The sequence below is a fragment of the Nematolebias whitei genome, chromosome 9 (assembly GCF_014905685.2).
Source record: "Nematolebias whitei isolate Nwh7 chromosome 9, NemWhi1, whole genome shotgun sequence".
NCBI classification, from domain to species: Eukaryota; Metazoa; Chordata; class Actinopteri; order Cyprinodontiformes; family Rivulidae; genus Nematolebias; species Nematolebias whitei.
Genome location: NC_056506.1, coordinates 34621406 through 34647693, shown reverse-complemented (window position 1 = coordinate 34647693; position 26288 = coordinate 34621406). Strand labels below are relative to the sequence as shown.

The following is a 26288-nucleotide window of genomic DNA, read 5'->3' as shown; positions in this document are numbered from 1 at the left end:
TGTATGACAACCTAGTGACAAGGATACCTGCAGTGCCAGCACAACTTTTATGACGTCATGCAAGCTGTTGAGTTTGAGTGAATAATTCCAACTTTGCACTGTTTGTGTGTTGTCATTGTGTTAGAGAGAGTAAATGTCATGAATAAATTTGACATTAAACACAATCCAAGTTGAAGTGTTAGATCATTTTCAGCCCCCCTTTTGGCATCTGTATTTGGTAGCAGCCAAACTGGTAAAGACCATGCAAAATAATGTAGTATTTTAATTCCACAGCAGAGAAAGCTATGTGGTCTCTGTAAGTAGGTCTAGGGGGAAGTATCGGTAGTGGTATCGTTATTGGCCAAATAAGTTTTAACATATCGGCATATCGGATATCAGCCAAAAATCCGAAGGTTTAAAATCAAGTGATAAATTAACCTATTTTAAACAAATGTGTTGATTGTTCCAGACAGAGAAAGTTGATTTGAAAAGCATCAATTATCCTGAAAGAGAAATCATCTTGCATTGGGCTGGTAATCAGTATAATAACAGTGAAGGAGATGAAAGTTGTTTGTGTTTGCAGTCCAGAAAGAAGCCATAAATTTAACCCAGAATCATTAGCCTGTGACCTTTTTTTAAGACACCAAGCTACATTTTCACTTTTGCTTTCTAATAGCCTGTAATTAGTAGATTCTAGCTGCTGTGGTTGACTTTGTAATGATGGAGGTCATCCTGCGCATACTTTCTAGGAGAGTGTTGTCTCAACTCCGGTGACCTCTTAAGGTTCATTTAAGAAGCCTGTTTGGTGTAAGATTAAAAAAAAAGATTAAACTCTCTTGCATCTGGTTTCCAGTTTTGATTAGATTGTGGATTATTCCTGACAGGGAACACAAAGTTCAGAGCAAACATTAATATAATAAATGGTGTTGTATGAACGCCATCATTATGAGAACCTTGAATAAAAATTAGCTTCTGCTTGGTTAAATTATAAAAAATAATAAGCGACACCTTCTGATTTGTGAAGGGCTGTGTTTAATGCAACCTCCTCTTCAGTAACAAAGCTGCTAAGAGGATTACGCCGCTGTTGCCACAGAAACTTTAGCGACCAGTGCAGCGGGAGATTGGAGTGGGGTGGGGAGTTCATGAGGAGAGGCAGGCGTAGAGGAGGTCACACAGACATCCCTTTGCCCACACAGCAGACACACTTTTTTTTTCATTTGACGTGACACAGATTTTTACAGGTTTACCCACCATGATAAACCCTTTGATCATCGGCATCATGACCGTAAACACCTCTCTGACCATCTTCTACTGGGCCTTCATCCTGGGTGAAGCTTACCTGAAGTGGTTGGTGGAGCCAGAAGACAAACCCAAGAAGATAGTTACCCCAGCCTGAAGGAGCCAGCATGGATCTACCTGCCTGCCTGACTGACTGACTGGGCTTTTTTTTTTTTCTGCTAGTAGGGCTAGTCTGGAAAAGCAGTTCAGCTTGTAGTGCTTTCTGTGGAGTCGTATTTGCAACAGTTGGTTTTATTTGATTTTAATCTTGAGAGCAGAAAATCGAAGACTCCTGCAAGGAGTCGTTTTCTACAGGTAATCTTCTAATAGAAAACTGTATTATTGTGTGACTTGTCCTCGGGGTGGTGGTTTTAAAAGCAGATGCAGCACCTCTTAAGAGTGGAGCTCCCCAGGTGACCCTTAATGAACCCGTGTGCTTTGCTTTCTGCTGACTCACTGAAAAGTCGGCAACAGTGTCAACCAAATCCTGCGAAGGATTACTTGAGAACACCTCACAGCTTTGCTCGCCTTCAACCGGAGACACATTCGTTTCATCCCGCCTTTGGTCTCGCTGCTTCTTCTTCTTCTTTTGCATCTTTGAACATGGCGCATGTCTTCTACTACGGTTTGCACCCAGTCTCTTGGTTCATTCTCTTCGCCAACATAGCCGTCAGCATCATGGAGTGGAAGTTTATCGCTCGCGAGTATTACAGAATCGTGACAACGCCGAAAGAAGAAGAGCCAAAATCCTAAAGGACATTATCTGACAGATGCTGCTCAGAGAAGATCTGTGAGGATGAAATAATAATAATTGCTGTGTATTTGTTGAGGAAAACAGTGATGGTCAGATGTTTCCCCCCTCCACTATGATACCTGATCTTGTTGTGTGTTTGTGGTTATTTTCCAGAGTTGCCGCAGTAGATTACGCACCTGTTTTGAAACCCTGTCATTCTCAGATTAAAGAAAACGCTGAACAGGTAAGGCAAATGATCATAAATGTTCCTCCAGTGCTTCATGTTTTCCTTTTTTTCCCATACTTCTCATTTCACATTGAATCATCTTTGCACTGAACAATGTGCTGACATTCTCATCTACAAATTATTTTAATTGATATTTAATTGTAACTGAGACATTGGGTTATCTCATGTTACACGTACAGAAACAGATGTTCACTCTTATGAATGGTGTGCCTCTGTTTAAACCCTGAAGAAAGTGGGTTCATGTGGATTTCTGTATCATATGTATCTCCACATGCAGCCTGGTCACAGATGACCATAAGCCTCTTTTGTGCCTTACTGTCCTCCTCTCCTCGCACATATCTCTAATCCCTGCAGATGGAAAGCTGATACTCCTTTATGTCTGATTCAATCCTATTAACTCTGTCTGTCCTACATTCACTTTCCTCCAGAAAATTTGACCCCTCCATGAAAGAGTAAAAAAAAAGGAATGCCAGTTCTCTTGAAGAAATTCAAAGAAAAGGCAAAGTACATTGCTGTTTCTCTCTTTACTTACGGAGAAACGTGTCAGAAAGCCGTGCGTTTGTTTCCATCAGTCCTCTCCGTCCTGTCATTCTCCCCTGCGTCACTAAAAGTTTTCAGATCTTCTAATGTCCAGTGTTCTCCCTCCTGTCACCTCTTTTCCAAAGATTCACAATGAAGTGATGCGGAGAAACAGCCCCAAAGCTTCACTACTTTTCTCTCAGCGTTAACAAAGTTTGAAAGCAGAATGAACGAGCGAGTAATCGAGCCCCGGAACTCAGGAGGATCTCAGCTTTTGAACCTCAGCCAGCTGGTGTTCGGGCAGCGCCAGCTCCTTCAGCTCTACAGACAGGATGAAGACGACGCGTATTTTGTGGACTACATCCCTCCAGCGAGAGATGCCATAACGTTACCACGAAGTGTAGTTTATGTCCTAGCTGGTGTGATGTTGATTATAGTGGCCACTTATGCTATAGTGGGTCACCTGATTAATGACCTCTTGCATGACCTGGCAGGTAACCTCCAGCTGGAGCATCGTAAAGTGATGTTCTCCCTCGTTCATCCGTCTCTGTGTCCACTCTGACACCAGTGTTTGTGCTGTAATCTAGTAGTCTCATGCTCGTTGTCTCATGGCTGTGTCCTACCCTGTGATCTGTCTTCAGTGGACAACTTACCTTCTGGCGTGAACATTAGCACCTCAGCATTCCTGTCCAAACCACAGTGAAAATGACACATTAAAGTGAAACCTGTTTGGCACTATATAAATGTGGTTAACTTCTGAGAACAGTCGAAGTGACAAAGCTGACAGCTTGAGTCCTAAAATGTTGCTTCCTGTCACAGACTGGATCTTCGGGCCCAAATCAGTGGAGGTGGATCCAGAGGACGGGACAACAGAGGAGGAGCAGCGACTCAGCTTTTTCAGTCACCACACAGAAACGGGAGGTGCGCTGAGGATGGAGAAAGAAAAAGAAATGCTACTTCCTGGTTTCCACCAGGGAGACCGAGAACCCCATCGTCTGTCGTCCCAGCCTCCGCTGAGAAGTGCTATCGCTTCCTCGTACCCAGGAGAGAAAAGGATGTCTACTCATAGTGTGACCTTCGAATGCCCCGCGGGGCCTTTTGTCACTTCCCTCTGAGTTTGCATCTCAACTGTGGCTCACATCAGTTTTCATCATGTCTTTGCTGTAGTGTGCAACTCTGATGTAAAAACCCATATAGTTATAGTTTGAGCTCATTTTACAGTAATATGCTTTCTTTTATTATGTATTTAGTAGTTTGTGTGAACATGATCCAGTAGTTTGATTAAACTGACCTGAGTTATCAGGCAATATGTTAAATCCTTCTTTCTTAAAACAATGTTTCGTAAACTAGATGTCAAACTGCAAACTTGCAGACGTTTTAGTTCATGCACGAGCTCTGTTTGTGATCAGTAAAAGTTTGACAACCATCATTATTTCTGTTTTAGCTCATGTTTTCCTTGTTCTGGGGTTGGACTTGGGGATAAGTTCCAGTAAACAACTTCATACAACATAAGTTGGTTGTTGTGTCCTGTCTGCTTTCAATAATCCATCTTACCTTGCTCTAATACCTGCCTGAGGTGACCCTAATTATAAAGGCCGAGGATTACTGTTTATCATCCGTACTACTTATTGTCCAGTACAGACAGACAGGCACAGGGGTTGGTGTGCCTCAGGGAAGAGAGTAGCTTTACAATAAATATTAAGTTGTTGGTTCAAATCCAGCTTCCTCCACCACCATATAAAAGTATATTTGGTTTCTAGACAGTGAATCCGACAATAAACCTGATTTGGAAATAGTTGAGAGTTTGTGTGTGGGCGAGTGAATGAGACTTGTGTAAGGTGAGAAAAGAGTGCAGTCTAATTACCGCAGATAAATCTGGGCTCACGGGCGTTCTGCTGACCCTGAGCGGGTTACGTTGAGGCGCAGCAGCTCATGAGCTCATCTTTATGGGCAAACATGCAGCGAGATCTGTACAAACAAAACGAAGCGTTTCTGAAGGTGAGATGTTCTATTCATTTGCTTTAAGTGGAGTTTCCCTTAAAAAACTGAAACATATTTGAAGGTCTTGGTTGTGAATGTTTTTAATGTTGCTACTAAACTTTTAGCAGCTCCGCTCTTGGTTAAAGACTTAAATCCTTACCTTGGCTTAGTGCAGGGGTGGCACTGAGTGATTACTCATAGACTGACCGCACAGTGATGGACGCACGTCTTCAGAGCCCAAACATTCGTTACAGAGACGACGATGGAACAATCATCTATGAGTCCTACGTTCCACCTGCTCGAGATTCTGTCCATCTGCCTACTTATGTCATCTACCTGCTCATAGCCGTCTTCATCGTGGTGTCTGTTCTTTACGCCATCATTGGCCACCTCATCAAAGACCTCATCCATGATTTTGCTGGTATGTACTTATTTTAAAACCAGAGCCATCAAAGCAGAATAAAAACGTCCTTCTGTTTTGCAGACTGGTTGTTAGGGGAGCAGCCAGAGGAGGAGGAGGTGAACTACTGTGAAGCCAAGGATAAGTTTATTGCAGACTGGTCCCCTGAAACTTCCCCTGAGCTGGAGGCCATGGCTCGTGCAGAGGAAAGCAGGATGGTTGACGGGGACTTTTTGAAAACTCCAGCTATCTGGGTTATCTCATCAGAACCACGTATCACCAGGACAGGACCACGGGTGGTGTTTGACAGGAAGACTTAGTCGTGTAGAAGAAAATAAATGTCATGGTTGAAGTCATGGGCTTGCTGCTGCTGTAAACCCTCTACATGTAATGTGATAATAAGTGAGATGAAGCTTCACTGTGTGAGCCTGAAAACATGTCATTATGTTGTAAACTCTGTTTAATGAGACTGGATGCTGAAGTGGTCCTTCACCGCCATCTAGTGTCTATTATGGTCATTACAACTGGTTTGAGATTCTTTAAACTAACCAAAACAAACCAACACAAACATGCATCTGACATGTGATGAAAAAAAATAAATGTTCTTGTTGTAGCTGCTGATTTTTTTTTTACATTTTATTAAAAAAAACACAAATGGCCTATTAAATTCTACAAAATATTTTAAAATCATTAATACTGATTCAACTTAATATTTGTTTGTTTGTGAAAAAGTATTTGTGCAAATTATAGAAAAGATTGTCAGATTACTTTTCTTTCATTTCCTTTTTTTGAGACATAAAGAATAATAAATTACATCCAACCTCTAAATGTTGTTAATAAATTCATTTATAAGTTGAATTTCTGTAGAATGAAAATGTTTCTTGTTTGTTTGTAAGAATTGAATATATGGAGTGCTGTTTGTAAAGTTGCACAGTCAAAAATTAACATCAATATTTTGGTTTATTTAGCTTTTAATAAGGATTTTTTTTCCCCCAAAGTCATGTTTTCACCTTGCTATTCATACATTTGTAAATGTCATAATTCCCAACTAAATATTTAATTTACAAGATAAATATGAATTTTACTAACTAAATACTTAACTTGCAAGTTAAATATTTAGTTAAACTAATTATTTAGGTATAAATTAAATATTTAATTTACACTTAAATATTTAGTTTACTTACTAAATATTTAATTTCTAAGCTAAACATTTAATTTATCAATTAAATATTTAATTTGCTAATTAAATATTTAGCTGGGACCAAAATATTTAACTAGCAAGTTAAATATTTAGCTAGCAAGTTAAATATTTTGCTAACACATTACATATTTAACTAGTAAGTTAAATATTTAGGTCTGAGGTAAATATTTAGATAGCTAACTAAATATTTATTTTAGAAATTAAATGTTTAGTTTGTAAATATACATATTTAGGTCCAAGCTAAATATTTAGTTAATAAATTAAATATTTAGTTTAGGAATTAAATGTTTAGCTTAGCAATTAAGTTTAGTTTGTAAACTAAATATTTATCTTGTAAATTAAATATTTAGATGGGAATATGACATTTATAAATGTATGAATAACATGGTGAAAATACGACTTTGAAAAAAAAGAAAAAAAATCTTATTCAAATCTAAATAAATCAAAGTATTGATGCTAATTTTTGACTGTGCAACTTTACAAACGTCACCCCATAAACATTGTCCTATAAACATCAAAGTTCATGCTCAATATTCCAGATAAAGAATCCAACAAAGTTCAGTCAGGTCATCTGGACGGTTTCATTTTATTTGTTGTTGCTGTTTAAACGTTTCATCCTTCATCCGTAGGACTTCATCAGTCCAAGGAGCAACAGCAAACTGAGTCCCACAAGCAACACACCCACATAGTGGACCAACCACTTCAACCAATGGGATGAAAGACGAAACGTCTCAGGTCTTAACAACAAAAAATAAACTGTTCAGATGACCTGACTGAACTTTGTTGGATTGTCCTATGATATAAACTGAGTTTAACTGAGAGTTTTTAAACACAATACAGTCTAAATATCATAATTCGTGTAAATATAAATGAAGTCACTAAAAACAGGAGCTTCAGCGTCCACAGGACATGTCTACTGTGGATTGGTGGTAAATGCTCAGGTTCTCTCAAATTTCTGCATCAAAGCACAAAAACTCACAAACACACAGAGGTTGTAATGACAACCACTGTCCAGGAGAGGGCGCGCAGGGAAAACAGACAAACAATAACCCACAATCTGCAAACTACCACCACTAACAACCAGTAGTTTATTTTACCTCATTCTCATCAATAAAGCTGATTCTGATTCTGTGCATGCTCAACATCTCGTTAAAAGTCGATTTTAAGTCTTTGCAGGGGTGAGACGTGCCTACATAGTATGTTGACAATCCCAGTAATTATTTTATTTTTATATATTCGGCCATTTTTCCATAAAAACTTAGGTATAACACTTGCCTATTTATTTTAGCTTCATACAGGAAAAAAGAAAGGTCCAGGATAGTTTAAATTAATGTGTTTCAAGATTTTGAAGTACAAAAGCATAATAACTTCCATAACTGTTTTATGTTTTAAGGTTTTAATTATGTTTTGTATGTAAACCATGTTTTAATTATAATACATCTGTATTATAATTGAATACTCCATCTGTACTGTTCTCTAAGCTTTTTTATTGTTTTCTATTGTATGGGTGTACATATGGTTATGTTATGTTTTTAATTTTACTTTATTTATGGGTGTACACAGGCTTATGTCTTATGTAATGTTCTCATTTTTACTTAATTTTTACTTAATTTTTACTTTATTTTACTTTATTACTATTCGCACCTTATGTCGAAGCAAACTCCTAGTTTGTGAACCTCGTTCATTGACATGGCGATAATAAACTGATTCTGATTCTGATTCTGAAAAAGATCAATATCTTAAAAAAAATAATAATTTCAGAACATGCATCTTCACTCAAAGCATGAAATAGAAATAGTTAAAGGAGGCTGCGTTCCATTTCTGTATGCCCAGTTTGCAAAAATGGAATTTAGCCCAAGGTAATAGCTTCAGAAAGACACATTTGTGTGATAAAAAAAACAATTTGTATTCATAAACAAATTGGATGACATAAAACTGCTTGAGTCTCTTTATTTAGACAAATTAAAGAAATGCTTTAATGGAATGAATTTCGTGTGTGTGTGTGGTGGTGGTGGTGGGGTGGTGGGGGGGCGGGGTGTGTATGTGTGTGTGTGCAGCTCTGCAGCCCTCTGTGTTCCGCGCATCAGTGATGGACCAGCAGGTTGGATGTTCGGGATGGATGTCGATGCTCTGAAGGCTTCATGGATTGGAGCTCATCGCCACCGGAGCAGGTCTGGAGAGAGTCCGGGAGGTGAGGCGGGATGTCCGGATCTATGGATCTGTGTGTGCGGGGCGTGCGGGGGGAGAACCGCCGCAGCGTTAGTCAATGAACCCTGTTATATTTGATGAAACAGGAGCAGCAAAGCGCGGTTAGCAGTGATCAGAGGACATCTCCCCCTCTTCTCAGCCATGTTTGATGCAGGCCATGCTCCGCACTCGAGCTGAGCTGCAGCTCCGCAGCTTTACGGCTCCGGATCAATTGGAATGATCGAACAGGCTTTGGACTTTGATAGCAGGATTTTCAGTATGTTGTCTAATTAACTGAACATTTTTCGCTTAAATGGGCTTCAAATTGGGCTTTCTGAGCCGAAATCTGACCTAGTTTGTTGTAGCTGCAGGGCATACATTTGGATGCAAAAGGATGATGATGATGATGATGATGATGATGATGATGAGGCTGTTTAAATGGCCCAGTTCTGCATTTGGGCCGGGGTGGGAAGGTACTGAACCTTCACATTGTGATAAAGCATTTTCACTCTCTAAATATGTTTTTTGTCTAATTGGACAATGTGGGTTACTTCATTACATGTGACCACATGAGCCACAATTACATAAATAATTAAAATAAAATAAAATAAAAACAGTAGTGATGTGATCTGCTCATGCTTTACTCTTCATCCACCTGAACTTTGAAGTCTTTGGTTTGCAGCAGCTGTCAGAGGAATTCACCAACCTCTGTGTGTGTGTCTGTGTGTGTGTGTGTGTGTGTGTGTGTGTGGGGGGGGGGGGGTCATTTATCTGTCATGTGATTGTGGGCTTAATTAAATCAGGTGTCTGGTATTCAGTGCTTCTCACTCTCAGATGAGCTGTTGTTATAATTAGATCATAAATGGAAATGCCCAGGATTATTTGAACTTTGTATCTTTGGGTCTCCTCCCATCACCTCCTTCTTCCTCCTGTTAGGAGCTCACTCTAAATGATTTAGAGCGCAACATTTTTGTCTTCTTATTTTTTCCCTGACAGTGTTGTGGAAGAGGATTCAACACCTCAAAGCTCAGGTCACATGACAGGTAACCCTCATTTTTATCACGACTTTACCCTCATGCCTTTCATTTGGATGGTTTATTTTTAACGCCCCACCTATTTATTTATTTATTTTTATTTATTTTGTAGATTTGTGTAGTGATGACGCAGACAACTCTCCTCCTCTTCAGCTTCACACGCTCAAGCAGTTTGAACAGGTGAGTTGTTGTATTTATTTATTTTTTTTAGATTTGGGTGAGTTTATTATGTGTGTGGTAATTCTCTGTTATTAATATTTCTAACAATATGTAAAATAAAAAAGCTCCAGTGATATCAGGTGGCAGCAAATCTTTGCTACAAAGAAAGTGAGCTATGTTAGTATATTTTGAGAGATTGTTTTATTTTTTTTTATTATTTTTTTTGTCTAAGCTAAACATTGTGGAGAACATATTGTTGGCAAAGAGATCTCCTGCAGGTTCTAATGTTGGGTGGGAAACACCCACATCCTGCTATTTTCACCTGCCTCTGGGTGATTCATGGCCCACTTCAAGTCGGTCCCCTCTGCTCTGTTAATGGGAATTTCCATCCATCCATCCATCCATCCATCCTCTTTACCCACTTCTTCCTTTTTGGGTCACTGGTGCCCATGTCCAGCAGTCACTGAGTGAGAGGCGGGGGACACTCTGGACAGGTCTCCAGTCCATCACAGGGACACACAAATGAGACAAAGAACCATTCACTCTCTCACTCACACCTATAGGCATAATTTAGAGTTACCAATCAGCCTAACATGCATGTTTTTGGTCTGTGGGAGGAAGCCAGTGTACCTGGAGAAAACCCACGTGTACACGAGAGAACATGCAAACTCCACCCAGAAAGATCCCCTGCTGGGATGCGATCCAGCAACCTTCTTGCTGCAAAGGCAGCAACTCTACCAACTGAGCCACCGTGCCAACCCAGTGGGAACAAAAATTGTTAAATCGTGTCATCTGGACCAGTTTCTTTAAGTGAGAAATGTTTCGTCCCCCATCCAGAGGACTTCCTCAGCCTACAGCCTACCAACCAGATCTGTTCAATAAGTAGCCTTCACTGCTGTGTTTCAAGCCAACCTCCTGTTGGAATCTCATCCAAAACAATCAGTCATCATGTACAACAATCAAATGTTTTAGGCCACATGGCTAGAAGTCCTGTCCCTGTGATGGACTTGCGACCCGTCCAGGGTGTACCCCGCCCCTCGCACAATGATTGCTGGACATGGGCACCAGCGACCCCCGTGACCCAAAAATGGAATAAACGGGTAAAAGATAATGGATGGATGGATGGATGGCTAGAAGTCCTCTGGATGGGTAACAAAACGTTTCTCACTTAAAGAAACTGGTCCAGATGACACGATTTAACCATTTTTGCTGTTATCTGGATGATTGAGCTTCTAACACTTTTTCACCCCAATGGGAGTTTCACTACTCAATTTTAAAGAAAAGTCCAAACATATACTGTATTCCATTATTTTAATCAGAAGTGTAGAAGTTGTGTATCAGACATAAAATACTACTACTAAATACAAAATACTTTACGTTTTTATTCACTCTGTGGCGTTATAAAACATGGTATGTTTCCTGGCTTACCTTTCACTTTGATACAATAAGTTATAAAGTATAGAAATGATATTATTAATAAATTATAAAGAACCTTATGTTTGAGCCATTTAAATGAATTGAGCCTCATAATGTGCAGAAACTTGGGTCCATGTTTGTTTTATTTTTGCTGCTGGCACACAGCAGGACATTTTGCTAGATGAGTTCTTGTGAGTATACTGGACATTTGGACACAGGAGGCAGAATTGGTCTGTTGTGGAAACCACTTTGTTTTATGAACATATTATTAGGTTTTTACTGAATCCTGGTGTGACTCAGTCTTTTTCTGGAGCCGTTGCTAAATATCTGGTTTGGTAAAGACGTCCAAAACTAATGTTACTGCAGTTTGTTTTTACATGCACGCTGTCAGCTGCTGTTGTAATTCTTACATTCAACACCACAAGTTTACCAGACAGCAAATCTCCCGTGAATTAGTGTTAACACCACATTATTCTATAGCTTTATAATGTTGGTAATTAAAAAAAAAAAATGTCAAAAGTTGCTGTAGATTGTAATATTTGGTGTGGTGGTTTAAACAAGTAGTAAAACTGCAGTTCACTGCGTCATGTCTTGAGAGGCGAAAACAACAACTTTAGAATAATCTTTGTGTTTCAATAAGAAATTCAAGATAAAACCTTTGCACTGCCTTTTCATTTTATCAACTTGCTCGTTGAGTTTTGGTTAAAAAGACAGATATGTCTTGTGTATTTATAATAGTTGTGTGGAAAAACAGTCACATAAATAAGTTCCTATCTTAAATGGAGGTCAATACAACCTCAGACAAAACATGGCAGAGTGCTGTTATCCACGTCCTAAAATAAGACAACATGAAGGAACTTGGTGGAAAAAACAAAGAACATTCTTACAGCTTGAACTGTATTAATTAGCTGATCATCTTCCGTGTGAGCATCTCTATAAAAGCGTTTTGTCAATTTGCTGATCTGCAGCACTCACATGTGTTAACAAGATGCAACTGTTACTGCTCATCAATCGTGCTTAAATATCATTTCTAAACTATTTATCTCCCATACAACGAGAAAAATTACTCATAAGAGGAAAATATCAAAACAGCTAACAACCATCCCATTTGTGGATGTACCAGTAAGATCACCCCGAGGTCAGACTGTGCAATGCTCAGAGAAAAAAATAAACTCAAGGGTCCTAGTAATTGTGTCAAATGTCATGATGACGGCCTAAAAACACTGATCGTGAAAAGATTATTTGAAAACATTGGATTTTCTGCTTTCAGGGAAAACACAGTAAGATTGAAAAAAAAAAAACCTAGGTTATAGCATATTTACATTTTTTATTTTTTGACTCAGCTTATAGTTTAATAGGTATTAACTTTTTTAAGAAGTTATATTTTATAACTTTGCACAGACATGTCTTGAGTCTTGCTTCATAGTAAACAGTCAGGCAAGAGTTTTATTAAAACCCTCCATTATCTCTAAGCAGAGAAGTTCACAAACAATCCAAATGCACAACAATGCACTGCAGTTGTTTCATAAGGGTAACACGCTGTCAGGAGGGGAGTGGGGTTGCACACTTGACAAGTCACATGGCACGGCCATATGTTATACACATACGTAGGCCGTACACGTGACTAACCATTCAAGACTGAGCAGCTCTTTGAAAAGAATGGATCTACAAAATGTGGCTCCCTTCAAAGAGCCATAAATCCTATCCCTATGATGGAACACCTGGAGAGCTGGTGCAAAGAGAACAACCTTCACATCAATGTGAAGAAGACAAAGGAGATGATTGTGGATTTCAGAAGGAACAAACACATCTACACCCCCCTGAACATAAGAGAATCTGCAGTGAATGTAGTCTCCAGCTACAAGTACTTGGGTGTGCTCCTGAACAACAACCTCAGCTGGAGCAACAACACCACCAGCCTGATCAAGAAAGCTCATCAGAGACTCTACTTCCTCAGACGGCTGAGGCGAGCTGGTCTGGGAAGCTCAGTCCTCACCTCCTTCTACAGGTGTGCAGTGGAGAGCATCCTGTGCTCGAGCATCAATGTGTGGCATGCAGGCTGCACAGCTGCAGAAAGAAAAGCTTTGCAGAGAGTGGTGAAGGCTGCACAGAAGTCTGTTGGAGTCAGTCTCCCCACCATCACCGACATTTACACCTCCAGATGCAGGAAGAGGGCCACCTGCATCATGAAGGACCCCACTCACCCACCACACACACTTTTTATCCCGCTCCCCTCAGGAAGGAGGTTGAGGAGCATTAAGTGTAGAACCACTAGACTGAGGAACAGCTTCTACCCTGAGGCTGTTAGACTCATGAATCTCTAACTAGAATAATCACTGTGAAAAAAATCACATCATGTTGCTGCTGATCTGTTTCAATGTTGCTGCTGATCTGTTTCAATGTTGATGTGTTCATGTGTGCTCATCTGCTCACACAGACTCATGTTCGTGCTGCTGTTCGACGTAATGTTTTTATGCTATTAGTGCTTAGTGTATATTTAGTTGATGTTTTTCTTAGTTCATATCTTAGATGTTATCATTGTTTTTATTTTACATTTTATTGTTGGATGTAACTGGGACCCTGTGTACATAATTTCGTTCCACCACATGTACCACATGAGGTGCGAACGACAATAAAGAATCTCTGACTCTCTCTGACATAAGACAATTTTAACTCTTAAACATCCTTCATGACAACATTTCACCACTTTAGTAACCTCATTAGTAACAAGTCAAGTCAGGAACTGTCAGCAGGTCTGCAGCTGTCACACACATCCTTCCATTCATCATTTACTGTAACTTTATACAACAAACAGCAACCACGAGCTTCTTGGATTTATAATTCATCATTTGTGAAACACCCTATTTTATACACTCGAATCCGTTCTTCTCATCCTGAACATTTCATTGCATTGTTGACCTTATGTGAACCTACATATGACAATTAAACAACATAACACACTTTTATATTTTAGTCACTTATTTGCAACACAAGTATGGTCGTGATTTAATGATACTTGCTCTGCACGGTAACTTTAATTCTCACTTATTTTCTAAAGTGCTTAGTGGTCATCTTTGAAAATGCTGACTGTTTTAAACAGTCATTTAGAAAAGACCCTTCTGCTGCAGGAGGAACTGTTGTAAAGGAGTGTGTGACAAACCAGCCATGAGGGGTGCCCTTGTCTGCAGATGTGTCACCTGTACACTAAAAATAAAACACTCAAAGGTGCAGGAACACATACTGTAAACACTGCACATCATATCCAGTTGGATTTTGATCAAAAGCTAAAAGTTGTGTTTGAGAAAGAAAAAAACAATAACAACTGTACTGATAAGAATAATGTAAAAAACACTGTGTGTATGATGTCATACCTGAAGTTATCTCGAGGCTAACCTCGGTCTTTTCTCTTTTCATTATTTAGCAACAAGACGTAACATGATCAGCAGTCACTGAATGTGTCCAGACCTAAAATAAATAAAACTGATCCGTCTTTCTCATTTGGTTTTAAAGATGCTCACACAGGCAGGTATTTCTTAATCTCCTGTTTCATTTCTCTCAGTTGCCTGACCTCTCGGAGGGACAGTTAGGGGTTTCACCACTCTGTGAGATTCAGGACGCCTCTCTATTAATAGCACTGTGGCTCCAAGCAGTTCTCGTATGTCTTTTACCTTCTCCTCACTCTTCTGTTCGTCCTGTTCGTTAGCCGGAGAACAAGCTGCTCGACTCTCATACAGCAGTTGGTTTTCTGCAGAAAACTAGAAGCCTAATAAAAGAAAAGACAAGCAACGTTGGGACAAAAAGGGGAAAGAATCACTTCATGTTGTTGAATCTGACTGAATGAATGAGATAACTGTAAAACAATTAAAAAAAAACAACAATGAATTTTCAGCTCTGTAACTGCCCCCCCCCCCCAAAAAAAATACTCCTGAAATTTCTGGCTGCAGACAACCAGGCAAGCACATTTGAGAGGAATGGAAAGGTTGTAACAGATAGACAAAGTAAAGGGACAAATACTGTCCAAAAATATAGCAGTCGATGTACTTTGGCAACAATAAATATGTTTCTTTTGAGGATTTCTTGGCTCAACTCAGGAAAAAGTCAGTTTTGACTCATAAACAACTCTGTTTAATTACATGTCTAGCTCTTTGCAATGTGTAAAACCTTTATATGTATCATATATGACATTTTCATGGTCTCTGCCACTTGTGCACTCTGTACTCCTTCCTCTGATTTTTAAGCTGACCCCACCCCCCAAGTCTGCTTTTAATCTGATGACAGGATCCTGGCCTGTTATCTCACCTGATCGATTATCTGTCATCTGAGAGCTTTTGGTCATTTCCAAGCAGTGCAGCTTTATGTGCACAGACACACATTAATTATAATAAGACAACAACAACAACAACAACAAAAATAAGGATATTTTTGCATAAACTAGCTCAGCTGTGAATGATGGCGTCACTCAACAATTCATTAGAGTCACGACTGTGATTGTACCCTCTTCTTCTAACCTGCTGCTCAGTGGTTCCTAAAATACAAACATAATGACAGCTGCGTGATGAATTTGCGATTTTTAAGAAACAAAAGATTTTAGAAGGAATAATCTAAGAAACCCATTGGGTTTCAGAGCAAAGAAAGTCTCTTATGTTTCTTATTTATGTGAAAAGTTCCTGCAATCAAACCATGTCTCAGTCTGTGGCCATAGAAGTTCAGGTGTAGACAAATATAAGTGTTTTTCTTACAGCAGTCAACCCTCTTGATGCTCTTTTACCCTAAATCACGTTTTTTAGAACAATAAATCCCTTAACGTTCCCTTGAATGAAAAAAAAAACTTGTTTGTGTTAACCACAGATATTATTGCGCCGCTCAAGGTGGCTGCATGTTGGAGCAGCTTCATCCATCCATCCATTATCTTTTACCTGTTTCTTCCATTTTGGGTCACTGGTGCCCATGTCCAGCAATCACTGTGCGAGGGGTGGGGTACACCCTGGACAGGTCGCAAGTCCATCACAGGGACACATAGAGACAAACAACCATTCACTCTCTCACTCACACCTAGGGACAATTTAGAGTTACCAATCAGCCTAACATGCATGTTTTTGGTCTGCGGGAGGAAACTGGAGTACCCGGAGAAAACCTACGCATACACGGAGAGAGCATGCAAACTCCACCCAGAAAGGCCCCTGGACCGGGATTTGAACCGAGGTCCTGCTCGCTGGGAGGCAGCAGCTCTACCAGTTGTGCCACCATGCTGCCCTGGAGCAGCTCTGTTACTTTCATTCTGAGATTTTGCTTTTGGAAACTTTAATTCCTCTTTTTCTGGATGTAAATCACATTTTTTGGACGATTGTTTCCTCTGGTATCAGATGCTGTGCAGCTGGAAGGATTTTTATTGAAACTTTTATAGTTTTGGGCATTTGTTATGATGTGTAACCATGGCAACAAGGCGGTTATCTACAACCAACAGCAGCTGATTAACATCTCAAAAGCTCAAATAATATCTCAACTACAGCCCAGAGGAACCGAGAGGCCAGCCAAGTCTGGGTGGATGGATCGGACGGCATCTGCAGCAAGTTTCTTAGGATCCACTGTGGGATGGATCTTTACAAGAGATCCTTCCTGCCTACAGCCATCAGTATCTATAACATCTCTTAATGAAATGAGGAGTAACATTCATGTTATAATGAGGAAATGATGAAATGAAATGAGTTACAACAACAAATAATTTCCCTTTGGGATTAATAAAGTATTTTTGAATTTAATTTAATTGAAGCTTACACAGTGGAATTATCATTATTTTTATATTGATTCTAAACCACCAATAATTATAAGTCAAATTCTTAATTTAGCTTTTATCTCTGAATAGCCGTGATTTATCTTTATTTCTCTCTTTTAGAGCCTTTTTTTTTTCAGACAGACTAACAAAATCAGATGATACATGCTGTACGTAGATATTTCCAGTAGAAGTGATGAGATTCAGATCACAGAATGCACCGTTTTTATTCTGACTAACTTGGTTATGATAATAGTTGTTTACTGCAGATGATGGAGTGGCACGGTGAAGCAGTGGTTAGTGTTGTTGCCTCACAGTAAGAAGGTTAGAGGTTCGCCTCCCTGTCTTTCTGGGTGCAGTTTGCATGTTATCCCTGTGCACACATTGGTTTCCTCTGGGCACTCTCCTCCGGCAGACCAAAACCATGTTACCAGAGTGAAAGTGTCAATCAGTGTTGCCAGATAGAGTCGAGGTTTTCCAGCCCAAAAGTCTGTTAAAAACCACCCGATCACACAAAAATCCACCCAATCAATATATTGTATCTGCGCGTCACATTTCAGGATCTGGTTATTAGACACAGATTAAATGTTCAATATGAATATTGCCATATTTATCACACCAGTAATAGTGTTACACACATTAGTAGTTGTAAACACTCTAAATAATGCATATGTTGGTTTAGTTCTTACCTTTAACCTAAACACTTAAGGAGTAAACATCTTTAATAATCACTTTAAAAGTTATAAATTTTGTCTTTGGTGCCTGTTTGTTTTCCAAATATATTAGTGTGTGTGAATGACAGGCATTAACATAAAACACTTAGTAGAACGGTGCTTTATGAAGTTCAGTTTATTTCCTTCTATCAGTTCACCGACAGTTCTGCCACATCCAATATGGCGGCCGCTCCGACGTACTGCCGCAACGGGCCAGCCCACTCAACGAGGTGTCCACAGAAGTGTCTCACCAGTTCTCTGCTGTGAACGCCCTGTCAGATGACAATAGCCAATCAGTGATGGAGAAAAGGCAGAGGAGCTTTGCTATGCACTAATGATGAAGGATTGTTTGAAATGTGTTTAATAAGTTAACTCATAAACCACCGATCTGACTCCAAATCCGCCCAAATTATTCCCACCTGCCCAAAGCAATTTTTACTGGCAAAATCAGAATGAAAACTGCCCAAATGGCAGTAAACCGCCCAATCTGGCAACACTGGTGTGAATGATTGTTTGTCTCCATGTGTCTCTGTGATGGACTTGTTGTAGCCCTCCTCTCGCACAGCGACTGCAGGAGATGGACTGTGGGTAAAGAAAATGAATGGATGGATGTTTGCTCCTCTCAGTTGCAGAGGGATGATATTTCCTTTCATGTGCCTGTAAGCTCTTAGCCCCCCTCCCTCCTGCGCCCGCCTCCTCTTCCACCCATCTCCCCTGGCAGTCTGAGATTCCAGGGATGTCTCCTCTGGTAAAATAAGCTGCTGTCCCGTCCATCGGGCAGACCACAGAGCACCATGGAGCTGCAGCGGCTGTCTCTCTGACTGCGCGGCTGCAGAGTAGCTCTCTGCACTGAAAACCCTAAAACATTTAGTGTGTGTGTTTGTGTGTGAATGTGTTAGTTTTAGTGTGTGTGTGGTTGTAGATAGAGGCCTAAAGGCTAGGATTTTGTCTGCTGTAATAGTTGGACAGTCATGAAGAAGAAGGTGGCTGGTGGTCACAGGACTCAAACAGGACGAGCCCCGACTGTTGCTGTCCTTTAAAATGTTCTCTTGATTCCCCCTTGGGTAGAGATCTGAGAAGATCCAAGATGACTTTTGTTTTCTGATCAGTTACGGACATGTTGAACAGTGTCGGTGCCCTCTGACGGTCATGTCTAACGGTTACCGTACTCTGTCACAGCACCTGAATGACCTGAAGAAGGAGAACTTCAGCCTCAAGCTCCGCATCTACTTCCTGGAGGAGAGGATTCAGCAGAAGTACACAGAGAGCAATGAAGACGTGTACCGCACGGTGAGTAGCACTGATCTGACCTCCTGAGGACTGCGGGTGTAGGGGGTTGCTCTTAATCAGTAAATGAGACATTTGATCCGAGAAGGTAAACAGTGTCTTTATCATGCGTTATAATTCTCATTCAGCGTTGTTTTACAAAGATCTAAGTTGTCTGTGAAGAACTGATAATTATTTCATGCATCAGTTGTTGAATCTCAGATTTTTTCCTTTCTTAATGGTTCAAATAAGGATTTTTGAAGATATGACACATATTTATCACATAAATTTGATTTCAAGCCTGAATGCGCATGATAGGCTTTTAGGGAAGCTAAGAGAATATGATACAGTGTATTAAAAAGAAATCCCACACTTTAATTTGGTAACATGATCGGGCTGCTATGAGTAAGATGGAGTGGTTCGCACAGCAAGTGTCAGAAGTGCTTTATAAACAGGTTTCCAACCCTTGGGGTGATTGATTCCTGTTTGTTGCTGAACGTTTTATTGTATTTGAGTATAAACTTCTTACGTTACAACATCTTCAGACCTTTTTGCAGTGATGTGTTTGGAACAGGGACAGTTATTAGTAAATGCTGACGGGAGCAGAATCAGTCGAGAATGTCCCGTTTAATGAATAACTGCTTTCATCAAACAGTCAGTAAACAGAAAAAATATGTATATATATATATATATATATATATATATATAATATTTTACGTGTAAATTTCTGTTTTATTAGTTCGGATTCAAGTGTTAAGATGAAAAAAATTTAAACAAATGTAATTTGTTTTGTAATAAAAGATACTTAACGTGATGACTTTACTTTTTTAAGACAAGACTCCACATAAAGCCTCATGACTGATGGCATTAAAAATTCACATCATTTTTTTCCCCAATTCATGAATAATAGAATGATTTATTCTTAAAATAACCATTTTTTTTTTTGCTGGGACTAATGCAAATCTCACACATTTCAAGTGCTGATCATTTTCATATCAGTTATGTTCATTGTCTTTGATGTTGCATCCAAAGGCTGTTTTATTACAACTTCTGGTTTTACAGGTTAATTTGTGGTAAATGTTTTTTTTCGTAATTTCATGCGGTAATTGCTTTAAATGTTGTTGATAGAATGCCAACCACTGATTCCACAATTATTGTAACATAAGGTTTCAAAACATTAAATATACATATATTGCTTTCTTTGCTCGGCTATGAACTGTGCTGGAAAGATAATGAGCAAATGTGTTTTTATTCTCTTACTGAGTGAACATTTTCTCCTCTTGGTTGTATTTTATTCAACATGTTTGACCTTTGGAGTGCAAATTTTAAAATCACACGATTATCATAAACCACGAAGAAAACAGATATTAGTCCGTGCATGCACTTTATCGATTAAAAAAGGTCCCTGTTTCTAGGCGTGTGTGCGTGTCTCTGTCTGCATGTGTATGTGCAAACATGCGTTTTAGCAGAAGGTGACCTGCTTCAGCTGTTGCTTTATGAGATCAGCACTTAAAACTAGCTTCTGATGTTTTAAACCCAGTCTTATAAGCAGCAACTCTTTGGAATGAGACAACTAAAAGCTACATGATCCAATCAAACAAGACCTGAAGCTTCTTTTTATCTCCCACTCTCGCTGCAGCAGAGATTGAGTAAACTGATCCACGTCGGACAGACGCGCAGCTGCAGCTTAATCCTCGTGTGTAGTCAAGGGTTCATCAGAATCATGACTTTTAGCAAACCTAATCTTGTTTCCAAAAGTGTGTACCTGAGCTGAGATGCTCACGTTGATTCCAGTAAAGCGGGTGAATTATTGTCATCTCTCTGAAACGTTTTAGTGTAACTCTACACCATCTAGGTGTGGGTACATAGAGATCTCACTGAGAGCTCCACCGCTATTTATAGAACAGGCTTCAGATTTATTCATCACATGTATCCTGATGAGTATCCACAGATCCAAACATCAGGTTTCTCTTCTCCTTTTACCAAAGCTCAGGCCATTTATCACCTTGTGGATTGAATCTGGGACATAAACAGCATTTTGGAACGTATTTGCAGAATAACGTTTGATTTTCTGGCGTCAAATGAAGCTGTTGATTAATTGTGTTAATGCCAAAGACGTGTGGATTCTGTCATGGTAAACGGATAAATGGACTGCACTTATATAATGCCGTTCTATCTGATCAATATACGAAAAGGGCTTTACAGTACAATCTGTGATGTATCTGTCATGGTATCAGATGGTACCTCGGTGGTAGAAGATGAGCAGATCAGGTGTGTTTTGTGGCTCCTCCCTCCTTGTGGTTAAAAGTGGGGCTGTTGCTGAGAGCCCCCGGTCCAGGAGGGTCAGAACAGCAGGAACGTGGGTTTCTATATTTAGGACTGTTTTTTTTAAGGAGAAGATGTTTGTCTTTTTGTGAAACCCATTGTTGACAGCCTGACAGCTGTTTATTTCCAGGGTGTTACTGGTTCTGCTCTGTCAGATTGGATGTCACTTCTGTCAAACCCCAGTTTGAAACACTAGTAGTTATTGTACAAAAAGTGCCAGGTTTGGGTTTGTTTTAGTAAATTTTATGTTTTGTTTTTGTTATTTTAGTTGACACCATTTTTGCTTCAGATTCAATAAATCACCTCATCCAAGTTAGTGAGCTCTTCGTTGGGGCGGCTGTGACTGAGCGGTTAGAGAGCTGGGGGTTCAATTCCACCAGCAGTCACATGTCGAAGTGTCCCTGGGCAAGACACTGATCCCCTCATTGCCTCCGATGTGTGTCCCATCTGTGCATGAATGTGATAAGGCTCTGATTATTCTTTTTAAATTATGGTAGAGTGCTGTATGAATGCAGTAAATGAGGGCACAGATTGTAGCGTAAATCACTTTGAGTGTCTTCACAAGATAGAAAGGTGCTATATAAATACATTCCACATACCATTAACCATTTACCATTCCTTTAATTTAGAATACAACTAAATTGTGCTGCCGTGTTTGACTTTTCTGAACGTGTGATGTTAATTTCAGGAGATGCTCAATAAAACACGAGCTGCTGGACGTCTGTTTTCAACAAGTTGGTCCCAGCAGTTCTTCCTCCGATTTTATCCTCAAATGGTGTCCCCATTGAGTTTGTTGATTCCTATAAATATTTGGGTATCTTGGTCGACTCGCATCTCTCTTTTAAGCTCCATGTGGAAAACTTGGTAAAGAAACTGAAAGTTAAACTGGGTTTCTTTTTCAGAAACAGATCCTGTCTAACCCTGAATGCTAGAAAACACCTTGAATCTGTGACTTTCCTTCCCTCCATTGATTACGGTGACATTATTTACATGAACGCTCCTACAAGAACCCTGCAGATGTTGGATGCCGTCTATCATGGTGCACTAAGATTCATAACTGGCTGTGATTATCGTACCCACCCTGTATTCACTGGTTAACTGGACATCATTAACTTCACGCAGACTCTCCCACTGGTACATTTTCATCTTGAAATCACTTCTTGGTCTGCTGCCTTCATACATCTCCTCCTACATGTCTCTGCGTGAGTGCAGCTACAGCGTGCGCTCTCAGGACATTATTACCTGCAGTGTTCCCTCAGTGCGAACTGAACTAGGCAAAAGGGCCTTCTTCTACTCTGCTCCTGTTTCCTGGAATATCTTACAAAAACAATTGAAGCTCTCGACCTTGACCTCTCTAATTGGCTTTAAGAATCTGTTGGACTCCTGGCAGGGACCAATGCAGACATGTTCCTGTTTTTAGTTTTCTACATTTGCCTTAGAATCTAGCTGTTTTTTTTTTGTTACCTTTTTTCTTTTAGCCATCCTATTTGTTATAAAAAATAAAAAATAAACTGTAGTATGACTTTTTATAACTGTTTATTGTTGTCGATGTTGTCCATTGTTGTCTTCATTCTTTGTTGAAATCAGGTCTCTCTTGTAAATGAGTCCTCGAGGCTCAATGGGACTTACCTGTCTAAATAAAGGTTAAATGAATGAATTAGTCTTCAGAGCAGATTTAAAAACAGGAAGTGAGTCATCTTGTCTGATGTGCAGACAAAACATGAAAGTCAATTTGTTTTCCGTTGGTTTCTTTTTAATAATAAATATGGTTATACTCTCGACTCGAATGAAATGCTGACCTGCAGTATGAGTGCTCACTTTATTGTATTTAATATTCATTTACGTTGTTTATTTGCAGCAGACCTTTATGAACGCTGAACAAAACGAACAGAGAAGCAGGTATAATTCCTGATAATGAGTGCGAGCAGCGTCTGATCTGACTCCAGCACATAAACACAGACAAACGCTCAGCGAGCTGACCTCTGTCTGTCAGAGGGCAGAGTGGAAAGCGTGCGCCCCACTCAGTTCGGACGCCTGCGCCTCATGTCAGAGCAGTTCTAGCCCCCCTGATGTCCCCCTGTGGACCCGAGCAGGTAAACAAACAGCAGAGTTCAGCCCCTGGCTCCTGCGTGAACATCTGAGCTGCTCTGAATTCTCCAGCTCTAAATATAAAATCCGTGCCGGTCAGTCAGATGTTCTGTAACGATGACACATAACACCCACCCGTCCTGATTTACACCACAGAGAGGTTACAGGGAGGTGGAGTGATCTGACAACTGAGGAGACACACAACAAGAACTGTTTGTTTTATTTTACTTATGTCTGAATACTGGGGAAATTCACAAACCACTCTCAGTGACGCTGCATGTCCTTTGTGTCATGTTTTCGCCCCTCCGCCTCTGTTTACTGTGTGATGGTTGCTCACCTCCTGCTCTTTGTCTGCTGCAGAACATTGAGCTGAAAGTGGAAGTAGAGAGCTTGAAGAAGGAGCTCCAAGAAAAACAAGAACTTCTGGACAAAGCCCTGTAAGTTCAACTTTCCCAACTTCAGCTTTCGTGTAAAGGCATTCAATTTTTCTACTTCATTTTCAGTTTGTCAGACCACAACAGTCCCATTTTGTAGTCCTTGTTCATATTTATTATTAACAATAAGCCATAAAGCTTCCCCTCATAGCACATCCTAATATATTCCTCAATAACATATCAAAAGCTGAAGAAAAAATTATAGAGTATCTTTACAGTTCTAATTCATTTAGGTGAAAGTTCACAAAAAATAAAAAATATATTTTTAACAACAAGCTGCAATGTCCTGATGACTCCCTGTCAAAAGATTTAGAGGCTGTAACAACACCTCAGTTTAAAAGTTAATGCTCCATAATCCAGGTAAAAAATCCAACAAAGTTCAGTCAGGTCATCTGGATGGCTTCTTTTTTTTTTTTTTTTTGACTTTTCATCCTTCATCCAAAGTACTTCATCAGTCTGAGGAAGTCCCACAAGCAGCAAACCTACATTGTGGACCAACCAAGTTACTGGTGATAAGATGGTTTCTGTTGCCCATCCTCTCCCCCATCATCTCCTCTGAGGCAGCCATTGCCAAAGTGGTTCAAAACAGCAAAGTGTTGTTTGGGACCGAGTTTGTTGTGGCTCCTCAGACTGATGAAGTCCTTGGGATGAAGGATGAAGCATCTCAGAAAAAAAAGCCATACAGATGACCTGACTGAACTTTGTTGGATTTTTTACCTGGATTATTGAGCATGAACTTTGATGTTTTGAACCGCTTTGGCCATGGCTGCCTCAGAGGAGTCGACGAGGGAAAGGCCGGGCCCAAACCATCTTATCACCTGCAAAATGGTTGGTCCACTATGTGGGTGTGCTGTTTGTGGGACTGAGTTTGTTGTGGCTCCTCAGACTGATGAAGTCCTTTGGATGAAGGAAGAAACGTTTCAGGTTAAAAAGGCCGTCCTGATGGCCTGACTGAACTTTATTGAATGTCTCAGTTGTTTTTATTGTGTGTCAGCATCATTAAGATCAGATCTGCTCCTGTTGTCTCCCACTTTAACAGCATCTAAGATTTATGAAATCATCATGTTGTGGATTGTTGTCTGATCATTGTCAGACTCTTTGTGATGCTTCAGTAAGTCATCAGTCATCCATCTGTTGTATAGACATGCAATCATTTCAAAGATGTAATCAAGAGGTCAGTGGGGCTGAGCTGTGATTCTACCAGAAGATGGTGACCAGTTCCCACAATTCATTGTCAAAAACTTTGAAACACATGAAAAGAATGGAATTTAAAAAATAGAGCTTGGGTTTCATCTTTATCATGTGAATGAAGTCTGAGTCAGCATGCACACTGATGGTTTCCTGTTTATAGTGGCCTCCAACGTTTTTGGACTCCAACTACTTTTGTACACTTTGTGCTATTTTAATCATTATTTTGTCAAAACATTAATGTCAATTGGGAATTGTGTAATTATTCAACTTTAACGAAAAGTTTTCTCTAAACCATTCGATGTTTTTAGTTTAAAAACCTTCTTCGCTTGGAAATCTAGTTCAATATACTTGACTTTTTTGTCTCATCCTACTTTTAGCTTTTAGCTACTGTTTTGCTCATTTTAGCTTTGAGCTATAGTTTTGCTCAGTTTAGCTTTTTATATTTTTATTGTTTTTATTTAACGATTCAGTTTCAGCTCCTTCAACAAATATCAGAAAGTGTGGCAGAAAATGCAAACTTTTCTCATTTTATTTCTTGTAATTTCATCTTTTCTGCCCATTGTGTAATATTTCAGGAATAAAAGGATGTGACAATAATGGCAGTAGTTTCTGCTGTTTGATTCTTTGGTTTTACAGTGAGCTCAGCATCAGTTCAGCATCAGAGAGGACACACAAAGATTACTAAACGTTCTTCCTGAGGGTCCACTCAATGCCACGAACACTTGCCCCTGAGACACACACATGCATTGCTTCGACTAGTTTCAAAATATCTCAGTTATCTGAGCTGCTGCGTGTGGCAGATGGAGTTAAAAATGTGTGTCGCCGGCGTCTGTAACAGGTTTTGTGGCGACAGAAAGGCGTGGGTCATTCTGGGAGCAGGAATTCTGGGATGCAGCCGTTAACTAAGTGAAGCCGCAAGATGCTTTTAACATCCCAAAGTGTGAGAGAACCTTGTTAGGAGTCCTACAGAGAGAATCAGGATAGGTGTGGACAAAAACTAACCCAAGTTTAAAAGGCTTACATGTCAGGATTTTTGCTCCGTGTGACATTATGAATTTTTCATGACATAAATGCAGCTTATTAATAATTCACAAGCCTGTGAAAATGATCACCTCTCCCAGAATGTATAATGACAACAGCACACACTGTGGGTGAGGCACTTATTTATTATCAGCTATAAGTGGATGGTGTGAGGACATACTAGAGCCCCACAGCAGACAGACAAGCGGTGACATCAGATTTTCTCTTGGCTCTCCCTGACGTCTCCATCAGGTCCTAAAACTGACCCCTCTGATGTCTGTGTACACATGTAAACTAAGTAAAGTACAGTAACTGGTAAAAATAACTACCCAAAGATTTATTTTAGAT

General features: G+C 39.8%; 2 protein-coding genes across 4 annotated transcripts in view; both read left to right on the top strand.

Moving 5' to 3' along the window:
* The first annotated feature begins 1095 nt into the window (after positions 1–1095).
* On the top strand, positions 1096–4139 carry LOC119414597. Of its 3 annotated transcripts, none has more exons than XR_005187012.1 (3): positions 1096–1572; positions 2165–2234; positions 3576–4139. XR_005187012.1 is itself a non-coding variant. In XM_037681698.1 (2 exons), exons 1-2 carry the CDS (start codon positions 3181–3183, stop codon positions 3869–3871), a joined length of 366 nt encoding a protein of 121 aa, XP_037537626.1. In that variant the 5' UTR covers positions 3178–3180; the 3' UTR covers positions 3872–4139. The 3 variants fall into 3 exon arrangements, 1 of the variants encoding a protein (XP_037537626.1); XR_005187011.1 differs by lacking the exon at positions 1096–1572 and adding an exon at positions 1749–2047; XM_037681698.1 differs by lacking the exons at positions 1096–1572; positions 2165–2234 and adding an exon at positions 3178–3250.
* A 5385-nt stretch (positions 4140–9524) lies between these two features.
* Positions 9525–26288, top strand: part of LOC119415141 (myomegalin) — a 47063-nt gene continuing 30299 nt past the window's right edge. The window contains exons 1-4 of the mRNA XM_037682288.1: positions 9525–9567; positions 9671–9738; positions 18796–18906; positions 23656–23732. Of these exons, the coding sequence (XP_037538216.1) occupies positions 9561–9567; positions 9671–9738; positions 18796–18906; positions 23656–23732 (263 nt within the window). The 5' untranslated portion in view covers positions 9525–9560. The remainder of the gene's footprint in view (positions 9568–9670; positions 9739–18795; positions 18907–23655; positions 23733–26288) is intronic.

Coding starts and splice junctions, on each gene's coding strand:
- LOC119414597 (XM_037681698.1), top strand. CDS start 3,181: ATGTTGATTATAGTGGCCACTTATGCTATAGTGGGTCACCTGATTAAT. Junction 3,251..3,575: donor CCTCTTGCATGACCTGGCAG/GTAACCTCCAGC, acceptor TTCCTGTCACAG/ACTGGATCTTCGGGCCCAAA.